This window comes from Protomyctophum bolini (assembly GCF_963924005.1).
Source record: "Protomyctophum bolini genome assembly, chromosome: 8".
NCBI lineage: Eukaryota > Metazoa > Chordata > Actinopteri > Myctophiformes > Myctophidae > Protomyctophum > Protomyctophum bolini.
Window position 1 is genome coordinate 28,625,799 of NC_137869.1, and position 20,955 is coordinate 28,646,753.

Sequence of the window (20,955 nt, forward strand, 5' to 3'; positions counted from 1 at the left end):
TAAAATGGATGTATTCACTTCACGCGTAGTGACCGTTGTTCTTCTAGCTGTGCTTTTACATCACTAGGAACATCGTGGCAGTGGATAGCCACCAGGGCAGCAGCTGGCGCCGTGTGGCAGATCTTTCACATTTTTCCCAGACAAGTCATTTCACCTCTCTGTTGGTCTAGCTCCTCCACGGAGCGCTGGTCAGACTTCACCTCTCTGTTGGCCTAGCTGCGGCCCTCCTCCACGGAGCGCTGGTCAGACTTCAGCTTGACGAACTCTTTGGCCACGTCATCGTTGTTGCGCTGGGAGAGGATGCGCAGGACGGTGAGGCCCGTCTCGTCCATGTGGATGCGCTTTCCCAGCGGCAGCCAGCAGGCCACGCTGCCCTTGGAGGCCATGTCCTTCAGCTGCATGACGGCCATGCCCACGGTGCGGTCCTCGCGTGCAAAGCAGTAGTCTTTCACGCACACTTGGAGCTCGTAGCCCTCAGGGCCCACCTCGCTACTGAGGGGGCTGTGGGGAGGGAAAACAGGAGAGAAAGACAGAGAGAGAGAGAGAGTCTAAAGCATACATTATAATGTTTTACTTTTCTCTTTATTAATTTCTTATTTCTTGTTTCCTATGTACAGGACTGGCATCAATGTGTGTGTGTTTGTGCCTATGAGTACTGGTCAGTCATGGTGGACAACATGCATGTCTGTAGTAGTACTGGTCAGTCATGGTGGACAACATGCATGTCTGTAGTAGTACTGGTCAGTCATGGTGGACAGAACATGTCTGTAGTAGTACTGGTCAGTCATGGTGGACAACATGCATGTCTGTAGTAGTACTGGTCAGTCATGGTGGACAACATGCATGTCTGTAGTAGTACTGGTCAGTCATGGTGGACAGAACATGTCTGTAGTAGTACTGGTCAGTCATGGTGGACAACATGCATGTCTGTAGTAGTACTGGTCAGTCATAGTGGACAGAACATGTCTGTAGTAGTACTGGTCAGTCATGGTGGACAGAACATGATGTCTGTAGTAGTACTGGTCAGTCATGGTGGACAACATGCATGTCTGTAGTAGTACTGGTCAGTCATAGTGGACAGAACATGTCTGTAGTAGTACTGGTCAGTCATGGTGGACAGAACATGTCTGTAGTAGTACTGGTCAGTCATGGTGGACAGAACATCATGTCTGTAGTAGTACTGGTCAGTCATGGTGGACAGAACATCATGTCTGTAGTAGTACTGGTCAGTCATGGTGGACAGAACATCATGTCTGCCACTCGGTGTGCTTTTCATTGTGCCTTTATTTCCCTGTCCTAAACGTCTGTGTGCAAATAGCGCATTTTCATTGATATCAAACGAGAGAAAAATATTTAGATTTTTTTTTTTTTTTGGGGGGTTGGCCTCTCCTTCTGCACCATACTCCTTGCTGTTCGCGCATGTGCGTTGGCGTTCACTTCCCTGTTTACTCAGAAAGAATGCCTTGTATCTCCAAATCTAGGGAGCTCTCCGTGGTTTTGACCAGATGGATATACTAAGCTCTTCATTTCTGACTTCAACATGCCTCTCGTAAAAAAAAAAAGACAGCGAGGGATTATTCAGCGACTTTATCGTAATCATAGCGAGGTAAGCAAGCAACATTATTCCTCCCGGTTTTTGTACGGAACGGAAAAATTTGCGGTGAAGATGCGAAGTACACGACCATTGGCCAAAGGGTGGTGCTGTAGCACTCAATTGAAAATGCAAACTTGGCATGGCTTTCGAGTTCTGACTTTTTGACTTCTGACCTTTACATCTCCCACCTTTTGAATTAAATGATAAACATCTATCTCCTCCCGAGATCTTTGATCAAAATGCACGAAAATGTCTACACATGAACTTTGGACCTATATTGACAAACATTAAAAAATGAAGCTTTTATGAGCCAATGAATATTGCAGTTTTATGAAAATGATTCATGATGATGAACTTTACAGTATGGTAGAGGGTCATGCCAAATGGCGCTGAAACCAGTCTTACTCCACTTGGCCAAAGGGGGACGCTATAGCAATAGTTTGACAAAGAAAATTCATGGATCTTGTTTACAAATGTGCCTTGACTCATGCGGAACACATCTGTCACATCTGATTTTCCGAGTTTAAAAATCGCTTAAACCTGCTCAACAGTGGTGTTGTTGAGCAGCCTGCACCGCTAAGTTCACACAGGTGTGATTTTTCTTTTTGAGTGCTTGCAGCTATATTGTTTTTATTGCTTATTGCTCGCTTGCTTGCCACCATTATCGCTGCTTGCAGCTACCTCTTTCATTGTGATTGATCCAACCCAGAACACAATCGACTGACTCATGATTACAATAAACGTGCTCTGAAAATGCACGCTGCTCACCCATCTGACCACTTCACACAGCAGCCAAAAGGTCAGGAGTGTTGTCGCCGTTGCATGGCGAAATGTCTGACACGTACATTTCCTATTTTCTCTTGCAGGTTATGGGCAGTGATGAGTGAACTGCAACCCTTCTTTCTGAAAACGTATATGCCTATATTAACATAAAAACGCCAGTGTGTGAAAGTCTGTCTATGGATTTTTATAAATATTTAACCAATGGAAAAATTGTTTTTTCCATTTCCTGTAAAGTCACAGCTTTGCACTATACAATAATTCCAGCCAAACGTGACCGTACAGAGCATGTGATGCAGCTTGGAGTGTGAGCGGAGGGGAGAGCGGAGGGGAGAGTGGAGCGGGGGGATTTAGAATTGAGCGCTGAGCAGGTTTTAAAATGCGTCAGAGCTGCTTCGGAGCGAGGACCTCCCTCCACTCCAAGACGCTTTTGTTTTACTCACAATGTGAACGTTTCATTGTATTTGGGAGCCCAGCTGTTGTTCTTAGACTTGGTGGCATACTTCCTCTTCTTGTCACTGAGGTGAGGGCCGATAATGTAGACCTCTACAAATGGCCGAAATATTCCCTGTGTCTGCCACCTCAGGTCATTGGCAGCCACCACTGAGAAAGAAAGAGAGAGTGAGTTTGAAATGTATAACTGGCATTCATTTATTCTTTTAAACCATTTTAATGATGAAACCAGGGACCAATGGCTTGTGCACCCATCTGAGGGAGTATGGGGTAATAGAACATTGAAGAACATGAACTGACCTTTAACCGTGACCTTGTGCTCTCCGGTGTTGGGGTGAGTGAAGATCTCCACATGGATAGACACCTCTCCCACTGCATCGTCCACCCCAGAGCCTGACGGGACAGACAGCCAGAGAGGAGACACGTCAACCCCTGATGCTCGCACATATGGGCCCTTAAGCCTGATTTATACTTTGTCGTACGACGATGTCCTGCTCTGAAAATAGCTGATCTTACTACACCAGTGGTTCTCAGAAGATTTCATGTCAAGGACCCTCAAATTAATATGTATTTCGCTGTGGACCACCCCATCTGAAAATATGTATGTTTCAAAAATATTCCAAATGATTCAAAGACTTTGGTTAAAGTGGTTAAACTAAACGTAATGCTAGATTAAAGCATTTTGCTGGGAAACCGAAACCCCTCACGGACCCCCTTAAGAACCACTGTACTACACAATGCATCGTGGCGCATTGTGAGCTTGTAGAAGATCACCATGTGCTATATTGTCGGCATGGGACACTGGCACGCATCCATGTATAAATCACTCCACTCGCTTTACTGAGTTCATTTCAGTCCTGTAAATTGTGTGCAGAAAGTACTGACCATGCAAAAAGTTGTAGTAATTCTGAAAGTTACTTTACAGGAGAAGATGTGGACGTCACACTGTGCAGCTATGAGATATATGCTTTCATCATGGTATTACAGTATAAGTATTAAACCTTTGAGTAAATATATCCTTACGGTGTATATGCCCCCCTACAGCGATGTCCTCAAAACTCACTTGTCTTCCGAAATGAGGCTTGTAAGGGGTCTATACTTTATCTACCTAGCTAAGCGTTATCCTTTCTTTAAACAGACATAATGTAAAAGAAGAGGTTACTGGCTGGTCTTTTTAAAACATTGAGCAACGCAAAGGTGTTTAGGCTAATTTGGGACAGCATAATGTCCACTCGTAGTTGCACAGTGGCTCTGTTGTCTCATGGGGTGTTAAGATGCATTAGTAGGGAGTTGAGAAAGAGACCAACACATTTCTGTTTCTCCTGAGATACTGCCAGTCAGGTCAGAACATGCTGAGATGGATCCAGACATGACCATTCCTTAATAGGAGTTCTCCAGCATGGCAGGGGATGGTTAGAGAGGAACGGAGCTGGCGGAGAGTTCCGTTTCTCAGGTCTGTCAGAAAGGAGCACAACTCAACCCTTCAGAGCTATACAACGGGTGATGAGGCACACGCATTGAGAAAACTCCAATTCTATTTACAGCATTCCTAGCACTTTGGTCGGCCTTTGGCTGTTGGAAATGTGCTATATAAATAAAGTTTGATTGATTGATTGATTGATATTCAAAGAAATACATTATCAAGTCGAGTCCCCAATTGATGTCTTTCGAAAATCTTGGAAACTGATGGCATGTGAGCTACTCCATGTGTGTAGCCCCCTCATCCTTGATAGCTCACTACTGGACCAGTGCCCAAATGTTGACGTTTTTGGCAGATGCCAAAAAGTTGCCATTTTTGACAGATTAAGTGCAGTTTAAGGTAATTAGTTGTGTTTCATTTAGGCACAGTAATATATCTAGTTGTGTTTACTGGTCAAAATGGCGGCTGGGGAAAAGGGTCAGGTTGGGGGACTACCAGGGGGTCCAAATGGACCCTTACGGTTCTGTAAATAACTAACTCTGAGATTAAAATGGTGCATGCGTGCGTGCATGCGTGCGTACGTGTACAGTATCGGAAGTGAAGGCCAAAACAAGGAGAGGGACCCCCTCCCAGACAATCTAAGCCAACTGTCATCATCACGATCACCACCACCATCATCATTATGACATCATCATCATCATAAGAAATGTTACATAATTACTATCATGGCTGTATAATTTAGAAATGGCAAGTAACATCTGCGAAATAATTTCCTCTCTGTGTCTGCTTCAGTGACTGTAGATAATTGCTCTCGCTCACTCACTCGCTCACTCACTCACAAGTGGACTTGGCCCAGAAGCCTCCTTCCATGACATCACGCTTGCTCCAGAATGCTCCAGGCTCTGATGCCTGAGCATTCTCTATGCCTGATGTCTGGAGATCATGCCTTGCTCTATGGCCTCTCATACATACACACAGGGGGGTATGTATACGGTGCAGCAGCGCACATACTGTACAGTGTGTGTACACATTACATGCATGAATGCATTAAGTCTATGCTCTGTGTAGTAAGAACATGGGAGTGGGTTATAGTAGCAGGAAGGAAAGACGGGGCATACTGAGACAACCGAGAGAGAGAGAGAGAGAGAGAGAGAGAGAGAGAGAGAGAGAGAGAGAGAGAGAGAGAGAGAGAGAGAGAGAGAGAGAGAGAGAGAGGGAGGGAGAGAGAGAGAGAGAGAGAGAGAGGGAGGGAGGGAGAGAGAGAGAGAGAGAGAGAGAGAGAGAGAGAGGCTGAGAGACAGCTGTACACTGGGTTTGTTTGTAGGGATGAATCTGAGCAGGCAGGGCAGTCTCAGGATGCATAATGTAGGGTGAAGGGAGCAGGGCTTTGGTCTGGAGGCCCTCTGGGAGCCCCCAGGGGTCTCAGGCCCCAAGCCTGAGGTCCACATACCCTGGTCTGGGTACACATCCTCACTACTGGTGAACCTCAAGCCCTTCCCGTCGAACACTGGCCCACAAAAAGGGGCAGAGGCAGAGAGTAGACAGAGAGAGAGACAGAGAGATAAAGAGAGGAGAGAGAGAGAGAGAGAGAGAGAGAGAGAGAGAGAGAGAGAGAGAGAGAGAGAGAGAGAGAGAGAGAAGGGAAAGGGAAAATACTGTAGTAGAGACTAGTGTTGTAGTCGAGACCACCTAAAGCGAGACCAAGACAAGACCAAGACCTAGGAGGGTCGAGACCAAGACCAAGACCAATACCGATGCGAGCCTATGGGGCCGAGACCAAGACCAAGACCAAGACCTAGGAGGGTCGAGACCAAGACCAAGACCAATACCGATGCGAGCCTATGGGGCCGAGACCAAGACCAAGACCAAGACCTGGAGGGTCGAGACCGAGACCAAGACCAAGACCGCTGCTAGCCTAGGGGGCCGAGACCAAGACCAAGACCAAGACCTGGAGGGTCGAGACCAAGACCAAGACCAAGACCGATGCGAGCCTAGGGGGCAGAGACCAAGACCAAGACCTAGGAGGGTCGAGACCGAGACCAAGACTGCCGCGAGGCGAGACCGAGTCAAGACCAAGACTATTTTTCCCTCTTATTTGATAGGTAGTATTATTAGGTACAGATAACAATCTTGATCTGAAACACTTCCCCCAAATTAAACCATGTGCATTGCGCATGCACTGAATTAACCTGTGAACTGTGACCTCACCTGTCACACTGTCCGTCACTGTCAGTTAATTTGACAGTTTCCGACCAAAACCTTTCAGATTAATGGCTATGGGCGTATGGCTCACCTTCAAATTAAAACAATAGTTTATTAGTTGGTTTTGGTTGCTGCTGTTTGAGCCTTTTAGTAAATAAATCGGTAGTGAACCAACAATGTCAATGAGGCATGCATGCACGTTATACAACAAAGGATTTGCACATGATCGTTTTTATTATAGCCTGACAAGACATGATCACATAAGGTGGACGATGGATGGATTTTACTTTAGGTATAGATGTAACGTCAGGTAGGTGGTGGTTCTTTACTCTTCTCATGATGAAACTAAACCGAGGCGATGCTTCATAGTTCATACATATGTCGCGGTCGCGCTGCAGTGCAACGCGTTGTGAGTTGTAGATTGGCTATTTTCAGATCAGTATTCAGATCACCGCTCAACCTCGTTTATTAAAACGACTACAGGCTACAAGTTACAAGTTACAACACAACACACATTAAAAAAACCCAGAAAGCTTGCAGTCTTGCACTGTTGGTAGAATATATTGAAATGTAAATGCCACGCTGTATGGCGGGCGCTGCATGCGTATTGCCGTGCGTAACTCTCCGCCTCCCGGCCGACACTTTATTTATTTATGCCCATTGCCTGAGACTGATATAATTTCATGATAGAATGATCATAACAACATCAACATGTGCTCTTCTTTGGACCTGTATGAACGTCATGCAGCGCTGTTCCCCTTAACAGCTGTCTTTAATTAATTAATGTGAATGGGCTCCTCTCAGTCCTTGCGATCGGGTTGATATAATAAACGTTTTGCATCTCGTCTCGAGTGGTCTCGGTGGGGGAAGAGACCCGAGACAATAAGTCCGAGACCAAGACAAGACCAAGACAAATGAGGCGCGAGACCGAGACGAGACCACAAGACAAAAAAGGCGAGAAGCGCGAGACCGAGACAAGACCAAGACAAATGAGAGGCGAGACCGAGACGAGACCACAAGACAAAAAAAGGCGAGAAGCGCGAGACCGAGACAAGACCAAGACAAATGAGAGGCGAGACCGAGACGAGACCACAAGACAAAAAAAGGCGAGAAGCGCGAGACCGAGACAAGACCGAGACCACGAAAATTTGGTCTCGAGACCGGTCTCGAGACGAGACCATGTCTCGAGAACTACAACACTAGTAGAGACACATAAATATGAAGGACTGAAGACATTGAAGTTAGAAACAAGACAGCTGGAACTCACAGAGGAACTATTATTTTATTCTCTTTTTAAAGAATGAAGATAGTTGTTCGACACTGTGTTTAAACATTCCCTAAACTACTGTTAAAATGTTAAACATCATAAATAAAACAGCATTTCTACTCATGTTGCTCAGGGACACGCGTAAGCTTCTCACACAGAGTCAGTGGACACAAAGGAAATGGACAGAAGAGAAGAGACAAACAAGATGGGGGTCTATTAACAGAGTGACTCCCATGTGGATCTTAGACCGCATGGGAACAGTCAGTCATCTAACGTTTATATAAGAAAAAGAAAATAAACTCATGGGTGGGTGGTATAATTATTTCAAATGGCTAGACGGACAGCTCATGTTAAGAGATTATTTGTGTTTCCGGAGACTGGCTAACTGGAGACTCGCTATTTCACAAGAGCATTATGAAATAAAATATCAAGCACCCAGAGCCACTGCTTTCTACTCTATAAAGCATGTGAGGTAATTTCAGGAAATACAGTCGGACACGTGGGGAATCCTTAACTACAAATAGACATGGGAGACGCCGGAATCGCCTCTCAAAGAGCACACAGAGGAAGTTTTCAGAACAACGCAGCAATAAAGGTCAACAACTTAAGAGATTGATACGAGGGACTTAAGAAAAGAAAGGCAGTTCAAAAGGGAGGTTGGAAAGAGAGAGAAAGAGAGGGGTCAGTTGAGTTACCTTGTGCGTTCTGTGACTGGACGAAGGTCTTGATCAGCTTGTCCGTGGCCTGGGTGTAGAGAGATAGGGCGTAGTGCAGAGACAGCAGGTCAGGGCTCTTCTCCAGGAAGGTCTTCTTCAGACCCACACCTCCAGCATGGAAGTATTGCTGAAACGGAGAAAGGTCAGCACAGGTCAGACAAACAGGGAGGAAATGGATCACTTCTGTCGCGTAAGCTTGTAGATCGGCTATTTGCACTAGTTTGGGTTCCAGGCAAATATTTAATTTCTCTTTTGGGTCTTGAGCTAAAAGGTTGGGAACCACTGGTTTATGAATGGGGTAGAAATATTTGACCAGATATGTGTAATTTACTTAAAACTCCTGTAGGCTATCAGACCACTGACAAGATGGGCTTGGGGGGATTCCTCTTCATGAACTACAATTGCCCGTATTAGTCTGGGCCATTTATTTTCCATGTCATTTTTAAGTGTCTTTTGTGAATTTTGGATCTCATCTCATCATTTACTTTAGCTCCTACTGCCCTATGGCGAGGGGACAGTCAATCCAAATGTGTTTACTGACAGAGGCTGTGTCCGAATTCACTCACACACTACTCCCTACATAGGGAGTAGTGTGTGAGTGACCTGTTAGGGTCCATTTGGTTCCATTTGTACACTCTCAGAGTAAAAAAAATATTTATATACATTTGACTGTACAAACCTTCACATCACATACACATATACACACAAACCCTCCCCACCCCCCATTCAAAGGAAACAATAGATCACAGTTAACTAAACACTAAAGAGTTTTAGAAAAACAAAATATATACATGTGCATACTGCATACATACTTCTCTGAGTTAAATTAACATTACATTTACAATATTAATTGGGGCCTCAGAGATAGAAATGCCATCAAATGGGGGTCCGTAACTTAATGCATGTCAAACTGGGGGTCGTTGAAATTAAACGAGTTGAGAATTACTGCTAGAGCCATAACAGTCTTCTCTTATGGCGGTCCCTGGCATACCTCCTCTGCAGACTAATTAGTGTCAATTTGGGGGTCCTTGGCATGAAAAGGTTTGGGAACCACTGGGCTAAAGAGTGCCAAGTCCATGTGGCTGTAATGAATTTATCGACAGAAAGTAGCTCATAACATGCCTACGGTGGATTTGTAACTTGGCAGTTACAAAAGCTTTCCATACAGCTGCAATGTTGTTTAATACAATAATAATACAATACAGACTTTTCCGTTTGGACGTATGGGCTGTCAAGGGTTGGTATTTCAACTCTAGATTCCAGATATTAAACATAGGATCTAGGAGTTGCTTGCGGCGACATGGGATGTACAACGGTGCAATGGTTTGTACCTTAATGGTGTCCAGTGCAAGCTCGATCACAGCACACTGTTTAGGCGACAGGGCTTTGGCCTCCTCACGGACCATGTGCTCCTGCATGGGAATAGAGAAGTGGTCTTTAAATGCATACAAAACATGCACGCACACACACACACACACACACACACACACACACACACACACACACACACACACACACACACACACACACACACACACACATACTGTACACACGCACACACACACACGCGCGCGCTACCTTCAGTTTGGACAAGTGTCCCAATTCCTTGGCAGCGTTGAAGATGAGCTGAGTACCCTGGAGGTGGAAAGGGAGGAGCGGAGCCAGAGAGGGAAGAAGAAGGACGGGGTTGGAAGGTGGAGAGGACAGAAGAGAGGGAGAATAATATAAGTGTTATCATCAGAATACAGGGTGGCAGTGCAGGGGTATAATGTCACAATGAAGACAGTGACTGCTCTGACATGCAAAGGAGACACACCTTATCTAAGCCTAGAAGAACATTCTTTGCCTGAAGCACTGTTCAGACTGTGCACACACGCGCACGCCCGCGCACACACGCACCCACGCACACACGCATGCACGCACACATACACACATACAGTAGTACTCGTGCGCACATGTGACCACTCACCACGCAGTCACACATTGCATTACAAAAATGTCCGAAATTAGCTCAGTAAATTCATACAGCATGCACAAACACATACAAACACACACACACACACACACACACACACACACACACACACACACAGGTTGTTTGGGGAGAACTGCCTGTGTCTATGCAGTGTTCCTCTGTTAATCTATCCTCTACTGGAAGTACAACCTAGTGACGTTCTGCTAACAGAGTATATCACTAAGTGTTGTTGCGACTCTGATCAACAAGACAGCCATAGACATGATGGATGTTTTTAAGAGTACATCATTTTGTGACATCTCAATCAGTGGTGTACAAAGAGTACCACAATAACAAGATAAAAGGTAAGCAAACCCCACAAACGAGTCTCGGCTGGATCTGGGAAGATTAAAATGAAGTGTATATGCTCTCGAAACGAAGAGACGTGACACACGTGTGCACACACACACACACACACACACACACACACACACACACACACACACACACACACACACATAGTATGGTACAAAGGAGGAGATACAGTAAGACAGGACACATCAATCTAGAGGGTTTTTTGTCCTTACATCACTGTGAGAAGCATTCTTCAACCTCCCCTGAAAAGACAGGACGTGGTTAATACATGATGAAGTGTTCCAGTGGTCTGATTGGCTGGTATCTGAGTATTGCCATTTTCATTGGTCAAAGTGGGTAAATGTCATAACACTGCATTTGCCACTCTGAGCCATGAGAACTAAATTGGGAGACACTCACCACTGGTGGAAAACATTTTTTGTTGTGTTCACAAAATGACCAAACCTACTAAATCTGTGAGTGTCTCAAGTAGCCTACAGTAGTTTAAGGGGTTCCATTATTTCCATGTATTATCACTGAAAATGCTATCACATTACCAATATTAAAGTCAGAAGATGGTATTTTTTTCAAAAAGAAACAGTACTCTGACAGAGCTATATGTACTTTGAGATAGTGCCCAATGAAGTCATATATGAAGTCATATAAGCCATAACTGTTGTTACAAGATTATACATGGTAAAAGTTTAACAAAGACATGTTTATGCTAAAGAAGAACACTATGCTAGAGTAAAGTAATAGGTAGGTATCAAGAGTTCACAGAATAGAAGAAAAAACAACAACATAAAAACTCATAAGTGGGAAGTATAGTAGCACGCAGTATAGCATGAACACTGTTTATACAGCATCCCAACAAAGCCACATCCTCTTCTATCCATCAGAAGCACAGTGGTTCCAACGTGACACGTGGCCAGAAGCTACAATTGTCATCATAGAAACAGAACATGGAACCAAACCAGGACAGCAGACCGACATGACAGGCCTGCAGAGACATACGTTACAGTACAGTATAGTGTAGTGCAGTACAGTATACTGAGAGAAGACTGCAGTGTGGAAATAGATTAGATGCAAGCAACAAACCCACACTGGGGGGTGGGGGGTGGGGACTTCAAACGGGAAGTGGGTAAGGTGGGGTGAAGTGGGGGAAAGGGGAAACAAGTCAGAGGGGGAGAAAGGTTGGACAAAGGGGAGGCGCAGAGGGGCACTAGGACACCAGATCAGCCATCAAGAGGCCAAATTCACCCCGCTTGAGTCCCAGGGAGGGCACAATGCAAGAGAAGAAGAAGAAACAAGGCAACACCAGGCGTAAGGAGGGAGTACCACTTCCTGATTTAGAGAAATAGCATAGGGGCATCTGATTGGTGGAGGCTCTAAAGGGGTAGTTGGGACCTGTCAGACCCAGTCAGGAATGCACCATGCTTCTGTCTCCTCAAGGACAGATCGAGAGTTGGAGGAAGAGAAGAGAAGAGAAGAGAAGAGAAGAGAAGAGAAGAGAAGAGAAGAGAAGAGAAGAGAAGAGAAGAGAAGAGAGACAGTTGGTTTTGGAGAAAATGAGGGATGGGGGTTGGGTTTTCATGGAGGGCAGAACATGGGAGATAGCAGCCACATATAGCAGAGGACCGACCACCGCAGACGGACAGACAGACACACACGCAGGAGTGCCGTACTTACAATCATCTGTGGAGGGAGAGCATGGGAGCAGGATGTAATAATAACAACAACAACCAGAGAAAAGGGTCAGTCAAAGCTGCAAAGAGCCCCATATCAGTCAGAAAACAAAAGGGTTTGGAGGGACATGGAGCTACTGTAACTGTTAAGAGAGACTTCTAAAACCTAGAGTAGATGCAGTAGTGAAGCATGGAAGAGAGTCTCTTCGAATTCTTCACAAAGCGGGAAACGGCTGTTGGGAAGATTATGTCTTGCAGGAATTTAATACATTTGTTACTACTGTTACTTATGTACATTCCTGTTTTCTTTCACTGTCATTTTGCCGTCGACACAGACAGACACATTTGCGAGACTAAAACAGCTTTCAGGCGAGGGCTAGCCTAAGAGGGTCAATACTGGTAAAACAATGATATGAGGCTCTTTCTTATTAAATAAAAATAAACCCAAATAAGAACAGATATATATATATATATATATAATTACACAAAAAAATAAAAAAATAAAGAGGCTGCTTTCCAAAATGTATGTTTTAAGGAGAGGAATCCTGGGGCAGAAGATTTCACTCATTAATTTGTAAACAACTGAGTTACTTGTATGTATTATTGAAGGATATTGAAGTATAATTAGAATGACATGTTGGATAGCAGCATGAGCTGAGGTTCAAATGAAATGGTGCACTCCTTTTCTCTCCCTTTCTGTCGTATTAGGATTTCACCTGGATCTGCTCAAGCAATGGACATGTACCGTCTTTGACGACAATGCTGTGCACATCTCTCAGAAGGAGAGCCATCTTGAATTTCACACACACACACAAAATGCCTGCCTTTCCATGTCCTTCCCCCCCTCCTCCATTTCTCAATGCTTTGATTTGATGCCGTGTGCGTGTGCGTGTGCGCGCGCGTGTGTGTGTGTGTGTGTGCGTGTGCGTGCTGTGGAACATGGTTTCCTGCTGTGGTTGTCATCAGCAACACAGATGAAATATTCATCCCTTCTCTTTCCTTCATGCAGAGCAGCGCAGCAATTCTCTGCTCACAAAAAATGAACTGCAATTCCATCCTGAGTCACAACCAATCCTCAGGCTCTGAGTATGTACAGTATGTATGCGTGTGAGGGTTATAACTCATTATCTCTACGTATATACTCTAATACAGTACATTAGTTTTTTGAGGGGTGCTACAGCCCCTCCAATGCATGGCTTTCTGAAATGACGTAATAGGCCAGCCAAGTCTATACAGACTTGAATGTCTGTTTAGGGAAATTATTCCACGACATCATCTCGCTGATATAAAGACATCTTGTAATAAATGTATTTCATTTTTCACGGACAGGCAATTTTTGTCCTACACATAGTACGCAAACATTAAATTTGCATTGACAATGAATGGAGAATTTATGTCATATGTAGACGAGCAAATCGGCAATTTTTGTCACACACAAAGTACATTTTCCAATGACAATGAATGGATGATGTATGTACGATGATAAGAGTGCCCCTCACTTTTTCTGCCTTTATTGATATAGTATCAAGTGAAGATGGACAGGAAAGAGGGAGAGAGAGAAGGGGAGAGATGCAGCAAAGGTCGTCATGAACGGGACTCAAACACACGGCGCGCTTTCAGGCCAAAGCCTATATGTGGCATGCGCCTGGACCACTTGGCCATGCAGCTGGCGCCCCACGGGGGTGATTTTTAAATAATGATCAAGCCTTCTTTGACAACCTGACACTCAGCCCCCAGTGACGCACAGACACAGGTCTCGGATATGTCTGTGGACAAATAGTCCATAAATGTGCCTTTAGTGGTTTGGCCTTTCAAAAGAAAGCTGCAAGATTGTGTTCTCTGCTGTGACAGGTAGCCTGTTCATGAAATGTCAATGTGTGTGCGTGCGTGCGTGCGTCGCATGTATATTTTACACGTGTACTAATGCACATGTTCGTGCACTCACCGTTTGATCCGTGAGTGGAGGCAGAACAATGGTCTTCTCCATGGTGTTCATGGCCAACTTCCACAGCTCTTTCAGCACGCGCTTCAGCACTGTCTTCTCACAGATCTTTGCAAACAGTGTCAGGCTGACAGAGAGAGGAGGAAGGAAGGGTGGGGGGTGGGCGGTGAATAATTAGCGACAGACATTGGGACTGTTCTGCTGCCAAGAGAAGACTACATCAGCGAAATGTAGATACTGAGAATGCAGAGCGAGCTGGGAGAAATAAGAGAAGAGAACATGAAAGAGACGAGAGAGAGAGAGGTTCTATATAAAAAGTCCCTTGTGTATACAAAGCGATGCCAGAAAGCAGAGCCCAGAAAAACGCTCAGTTAAAATGGCAGATGGCCTCACTTGCTGTCCAGGAACTCCATGATGGGTTGCAGGACGTTGTCTGCGTCCTGAGCCACGCTGCTGGCATTGCCCACGTTGGCGGTGCCCTTCACTTGGCCCAAGATGTCGCCCATTTGCTTCACATTCTCCTCAATTTGAGATTGGAAGCTGCAGGGAACAAACCACACATGGCACAGTTTGTTGCTGTGGAAGTCAGAACCGCCTAATAAAGCAGCCCGGTGGTGGCTGCTCCTATAGCACACACTTGCCCCGGCCCCCAACAGCTCTGGTGGAGTGTATGCTAATAACGTGGAGTAAATCAGAAGAGGCGCGGGTGCAGTGGGCTCCCCCGACCTCACAGAGATGCTGCTGCTCTGTTCGGGGACACGCAGTGTCCAGCCTGCGTGGGGGACTACTGGCGTCTCCTTATACACCACTGGTTCTTGACCAATGAAACTTTCCATTTTGTGTTATGAGACTAGTTTCTAAAATGGCCGTCATTTGAGTTAGTATATACCTACAGTACTTTGGACTGCTAAAGTGTTATTACTCTGGCTCTACCATTGTACACTTAAGTCGTAAGGAGTTCTCAGGAATGAATAAAAATGGCAAAGAGGTGACAGCGGGCTATTAAGGGAGTCCCTATTGTGGCTCGTAACAGTCCACAGATATTGTTTCTGGCAGTACAGACTAGGGCAACCACAGAGAGAGGAAAGATTGTGGGAAGAGATTTCTGTGAAGCAGAAAGTCAAAAGGGGTCTGCTGACCACTAATGACAATTCAAGTTGTGAGAGGCCTGCAGATTGCAGGAATGCCCAAGCCATGAGCTAAGCTAAGGCATAGGCTAAATTCTGTTCAGTGTCTGTGAAAATTGGCAGTTGCAATATACAGTATGGAGGAAGCAATGCTTCCTGTATCCATGATGTGTATCTGGAAATACTTGTTGCTGAGTTGAGTTTGTGCAGCCATATTGTTTGTGTTTCTTGCAAATAAAGATGTTAAATGTGCATGCGTGCGTACCTGACAGCAAAGACTCTGCTGAGATCATCCATGACGTTGTTGAGTTTGACCTGCAGGTCCTTCAGGATGTCACTGGCCTCCACACAAAGCTGAAGCGCGCGCACACACACACACACACACACACACACACACACACACACACACACACACACACACACACACACACACACACAGCTAGTCTGAGTTTGTCTAGTCTAGTGTGGCAGAGGACACTAGCAAGCAGATGGACTCGAAAGGTGCACTCACACCAAAATCGATGTGTCACCGATCGATGCGTCACCAAAACCTAAAAAGCACTCACAATTAAGTGACGACAGGGGCATGGATTACTTGTTGTTGCATCCAGCATCATGTTTGATTAAGTGGAGAGCAGGAAACAAAGCCTGTGTTTCGATCTATTATACTTATTAATACAAGGTGATAAATAGGTGATTTAATAGGTGAGAAATCAACCATGCGGTTGTGCCATATATTCATTTAATTCACATTAAGCACATAGTGTAGGATTAGGGCATTTGAATATTCTCTGCTACAGACATGTCTGTCTGTCTCTGGTGGTTCTCAAGTAGGCTACAGTACAATGGCAGTTTCTCAGTAAATTATCTTACCTATAGTGAAACCAGAAATAGTTTCCGATAACATTTTAGGCGAACCTTGGGACATATTTGCTCAATATTGATAGGTTTCATATTTGCAACGGTAATATTGACATACTGTACAGTATGATTATGTAACAAAGAGGGCAGGAAAAACTCATTCAAGCCGCCGTTAGCCATTTCCATGTGCTATTAAACCCTATGGGTTTTTTTGACACCATGTAGCTTGTGCAACATTTGCGACTCGATCTGCAGCAATGTAGTTGGACACGTCTGGCTGTTTTATAGCTGTTGTCACAGCTACTGTAGTCTGAACACAGCATGAGGAAGCAATGCGGCACAGGAGGAGGTCACAGAGGCAGGAACGAACACACACACACACACACACACACACACACACACACACACACACACACACACACACACACACACACACACACACACACACACACACACACACACACACACAGACGTCAGAGGGGACAGAGGTGAGTCACTCACATCCTTTCCTCCCATGGCCTCAAACATCTTCTCCAACTGGACCCTCAGCTGTTGAATGTTGTTGATCAGAATGCACGGCTGGAGACGAGAGGACACGTCAATAACATGACGCCATCATGAGTCATTCAGGCTTCAGTTCGGACACATGGGGTTACGCCTCGGGCCACTCACCACTTTCTCCATGGTGACGTACTTGGCAAAACACTTGGAGATGATGTCGGCGTAGGACACAAGCACATTGCTGATGGTCTGGAGAAGAAAAGGATGGAAACACTACAATTAATACACAGTTATTTAGTCACCTTAAATAACATGAAAAACCTCTGTGAGGGACACGATTGTATGAATGGCTGAAATGATCTTCATGTACCTTGGCGAAGCGCTTCATGTAGTGCCCAACGATCTGGGGGTCAGGACACTCCAGTTTCCTGATGATCTCGAAGCTCTGGTTGAGCTGGGAGAACACATCCACCACGGAGCAGGAGAACAGAGCGTGCTCCGACGTCACCTGGAACTGTGTGGGCCAGGAGGACACGGACGTCGATATATATATATATATATATATATATATATATATATATATATATATATATATATATATATATATAATATATATACATCTGCATCAATTAGGGCTATACAAGAGCAAAAAGCACAACCTTTTCACTCTCGCAGAATGAATGAAATGTTTTCAAGGGGGAGGAGGGGTTTATCAGCCTAGTTCTAGGCTACAATAAGGCATTGAAAAGAATATTAGATAATAGGCCATGTGGGCAGAACTAACATTACTGAATACACAACACACTGCTGTGTGCACAGTGCATGCATAACCTCATAACCGAGTTTCAGCACCAAGGTGAAAATGGACAGCGGCAATGTTGACCAAACAAATAGCAGCTAGGTATGTGCAACATACAAATTGATATACAGCAAATGCACACAGTTGTGACACAATTATGACACAACACTGGTGGTGGTAAGCATTATGTAAAGGAGACTCATGGTGGCGGCCAGAGCAGTGAGTCTCCTCTAGATAATATCCATTAGTACACTTGCACTAATGAGATTTATCTTGTACAGCAGGTACTGTAGGTCAGCTGCACTAATTGGGCCTATATTAAAGACTGATAAATGTTGACACATTAGGTTTGTTCCCTGCACTGCAGTGTTTATCCATATATTATATACGTTGGTATTCAAAAATAGCAGATAAACTTTGTGCAATGCCGTTAGCTTGTAAATCTGCTATTTTTGAACATTTTAGAAAGATCTTGAAATGTATATCAATTTGGGGGTCCTTGGCATGAAAACATTTGAGAACCACTGCTGTACACTTTTAGTTTGGAATCCATGCACAGTTTTATAAAGGCCCTAGCTATTGTTAGTATTACCCTACCCTAACTACAATTACAATTTATAATTTAGGCTTTTAGCAGACGCTCTTTATCCAGAGTGATTTACAGTAAGCAAGAACAACACATGGTAATACATAAGAAATTGCAGAGGGAATCTTGAAAAAACAAGAAAGTGGCCGCACACCAATAGCCAGAGTGCCAATACTTTATTAGGACGCAGCAGGTTAGACAAATGAATCCAAGGTTTCGGCGTTCATCATTCCCTGTTGAAGGCTTAACCGCTGAAACGTTGGCTATTGGCGTGTGCGGACCACTTTCTTGTTTTTTCAAGATTCCCTCTGCAGTTCTCTCCACCGCTACAAGAATCATAAGGAGTAGAACAACTGTACAGTAAAGAGTCTACAGTATAGAGTGCAATGTCTACATAAAATGCTATCTGAATTACATAAGTTGAGCTAACTGAATGAGAACAGAGACTCGGTGGTTCCAGAGCAGTGAAGAGGCATTAAGGAGGAGAGAAAAGAGGAATCATTTTTACCCCATCTTTTTTGTCTCTTTCCAGAGCGCCGTGCAGGAAGTCTCGAGACACTTCCTCGTTCTCATCCAACCACTGAATGACGAAGGGCTCGAACCACCTGTGTGAGAGAAGCAGAGCTTTGCTTATAATCATATATCACCATAATATGCATCTACATGTGTTATTGTAATTCTATACTGAATGTTCAATGTGAAATCTGGGGTGACCCCCAATGTTTACACTCTCTGGGGAAACAAACCAGAAACAGGATTGTGTCAAAGGCTATGTTGTTACACAGGATGTAAATGTCTCAGGGAGACAAATAGAACCACCCCAATTGTTAGTTATATATATTATATTGTCTACCATACCGATTGGACAAAATAAAATGTTATTCACTAAAGAAAGTGACATAAATACCGCAATAAGGAAATGGACCCCCATGTTGTAACCCTGGTTATTATGGGCATAGAAACAACTCACGCGGGGTATTCAGGTACTCTGCTCTTGAAGAAGGCCAGGTCTTTGCAGTACTCGTTGTACAGCCACTTGACTTTGAAGTGAAGGTTCATGTAATCGGCACTCTTACACAGGCGGTTCTTTTCATGCTCTGAGAGTGCGCATGGGGAAATACAACACATGAAAGGCAGATGATTGGTGCTGATTATTCCAGGGCGTTTAAGCTATTTAGGCCTGACCTCAACATTTAAAAAAAGTTCCAGTTTTCTGAAATAAATATTTTCACGATCTTTCAAAAATAGCAGACCTACAAACTCGTAGCGTGCCACTCGGTGGCGCGCTATGAGCTTGTAGATCTGTTATTTTTCAATAGCTAAAGTATAACAGAATGCTTGAAACACCAAAAGGGGTTCCCACCCAAAATGGGTTAAGCTATTTTAGCCCATTTACAATCACTTTACACACTGCATGTATTTATAAGCATTGACCTCAAATCTAACCTGCACGCAATCTCTTTGTCTTGTTGAATTATGTACACCGTCATTACAGTAGTCAAGTGCAGGCTTGGTCAATATTGTTTATATAATCAATGCATGCTTACCCTCCATCGCATACTTCATGTCCTGAGCAAAAAGGTTCCACATGACCTCAGCACTGATTTTACCCACGTTAAGCTCCTGGGGAAACCTTAATGGGGAGGAAAGGGGCGAAGGTTTAATGGGGTTCGAAAATAAGAGGGTTATTACAATCTAATAAGGGTTCATCTGAGCTTGCTAGGTGCAAAGTGAATTAGAGTGAGAGGGATGTTTTGATTGTGAGAGTGAACGAGACAGAAAGAACACAATGAGAAAGTGGTTTGTCAAAAAAAGAAAGTACAGTTCTCTATAATTCAATTAACCACTTCCACAATGCGTTTGAAGCTTGAAGACTTGAAGATCAGCTATTTTTGGCCAAGAGAGTTGGTGCAGACAGAAAAACAGCCATCCAAGTGCAAAGACAACTCAGGTCCAGTTTACCAAGTCTACATCTAGAGGGTTTAAGTGGTAAATGGCTAGAGAGACAAAGACAACCTAGAGAGACATACTGGTTGAGGCAGGGTGTGTACGAGTTCTTGTCCTCTTCTATGATGGAGACGATGAGGGTGATGAGTTTGGACCAGAAATCCAGGTTCTTGATGCTGGGTCCCTGCTCCTCTGGAGGGACAGCCCCCTGCTTGGCCTGAGAACACACCACATGAGCACACCATCACCACTTTGAACACACCATCACCATGTGAACACACCATCACCACGTGAACACAACATCACCATGTGTACACACCATCACCATGTGAACACACCATAACCATGTCAACTAAAAAATATATGTTTTGTAATAATAATAATCTACAAAGTCTAATCTACAAGTAACCAAAGTTTTCAAATGTAGTGGGAAAAAGTACAATATTTTGTTCGGAGATCAAAGTGGCTTGTATTTAGAGAAAATGTATAACTCATGCATATATTCAACTCTTGCTGCTCGAACCATAATAAACAGGCTTGCCACTTCAAGTGTTGACAGGGGGGACGGGACGGGGTAGAAAAGCCTAGCAACACAGGGTTTCAACAAGAATAATAGTCTGGTAGAAACGTCTACAAAACAAAACAAAACAAGAAATGTTTTATTCAAAGTGAAACTGAAAACTCAGCTGGTGACTTAATGAGAATTGGGGGGGAAGAGGTACAGAATCGTTGTCAAAACCCAGGACAGGCTTGATAAATAGAAGAAC

At 44.3% G+C, this 20,955-nt stretch overlaps 1 protein-coding gene across 1 annotated transcript in view; it reads right to left on the reverse strand.

Moving 5' to 3' along the window:
- Positions 1 to 212: 212 nt before the first annotated feature.
- Positions 213 to 20,955, reverse strand: part of unc13a (unc-13 homolog A (C. elegans)) — a gene marked incomplete at both ends in the record, with an annotated part of 55,621 nt that continues 34,878 nt past the window's right edge. Inside the window, 18 exon segments of the mRNA XM_080770512.1 lie at positions 213 to 501; positions 2,818 to 2,977; positions 3,128 to 3,220; positions 5,698 to 5,754; positions 8,412 to 8,559; positions 9,764 to 9,844; positions 10,011 to 10,067; positions 10,974 to 11,003; positions 14,371 to 14,494; positions 14,761 to 14,907; positions 15,760 to 15,848; positions 16,857 to 16,934; positions 17,028 to 17,105; positions 17,227 to 17,370; positions 18,750 to 18,846; positions 19,212 to 19,338; positions 19,789 to 19,874; positions 20,272 to 20,405. Of these exon segments, the coding sequence (XP_080626638.1) occupies positions 213 to 501; positions 2,818 to 2,977; positions 3,128 to 3,220; positions 5,698 to 5,754; positions 8,412 to 8,559; positions 9,764 to 9,844; positions 10,011 to 10,067; positions 10,974 to 11,003; positions 14,371 to 14,494; positions 14,761 to 14,907; positions 15,760 to 15,848; positions 16,857 to 16,934; positions 17,028 to 17,105; positions 17,227 to 17,370; positions 18,750 to 18,846; positions 19,212 to 19,338; positions 19,789 to 19,874; positions 20,272 to 20,405 (2,019 nt within the window).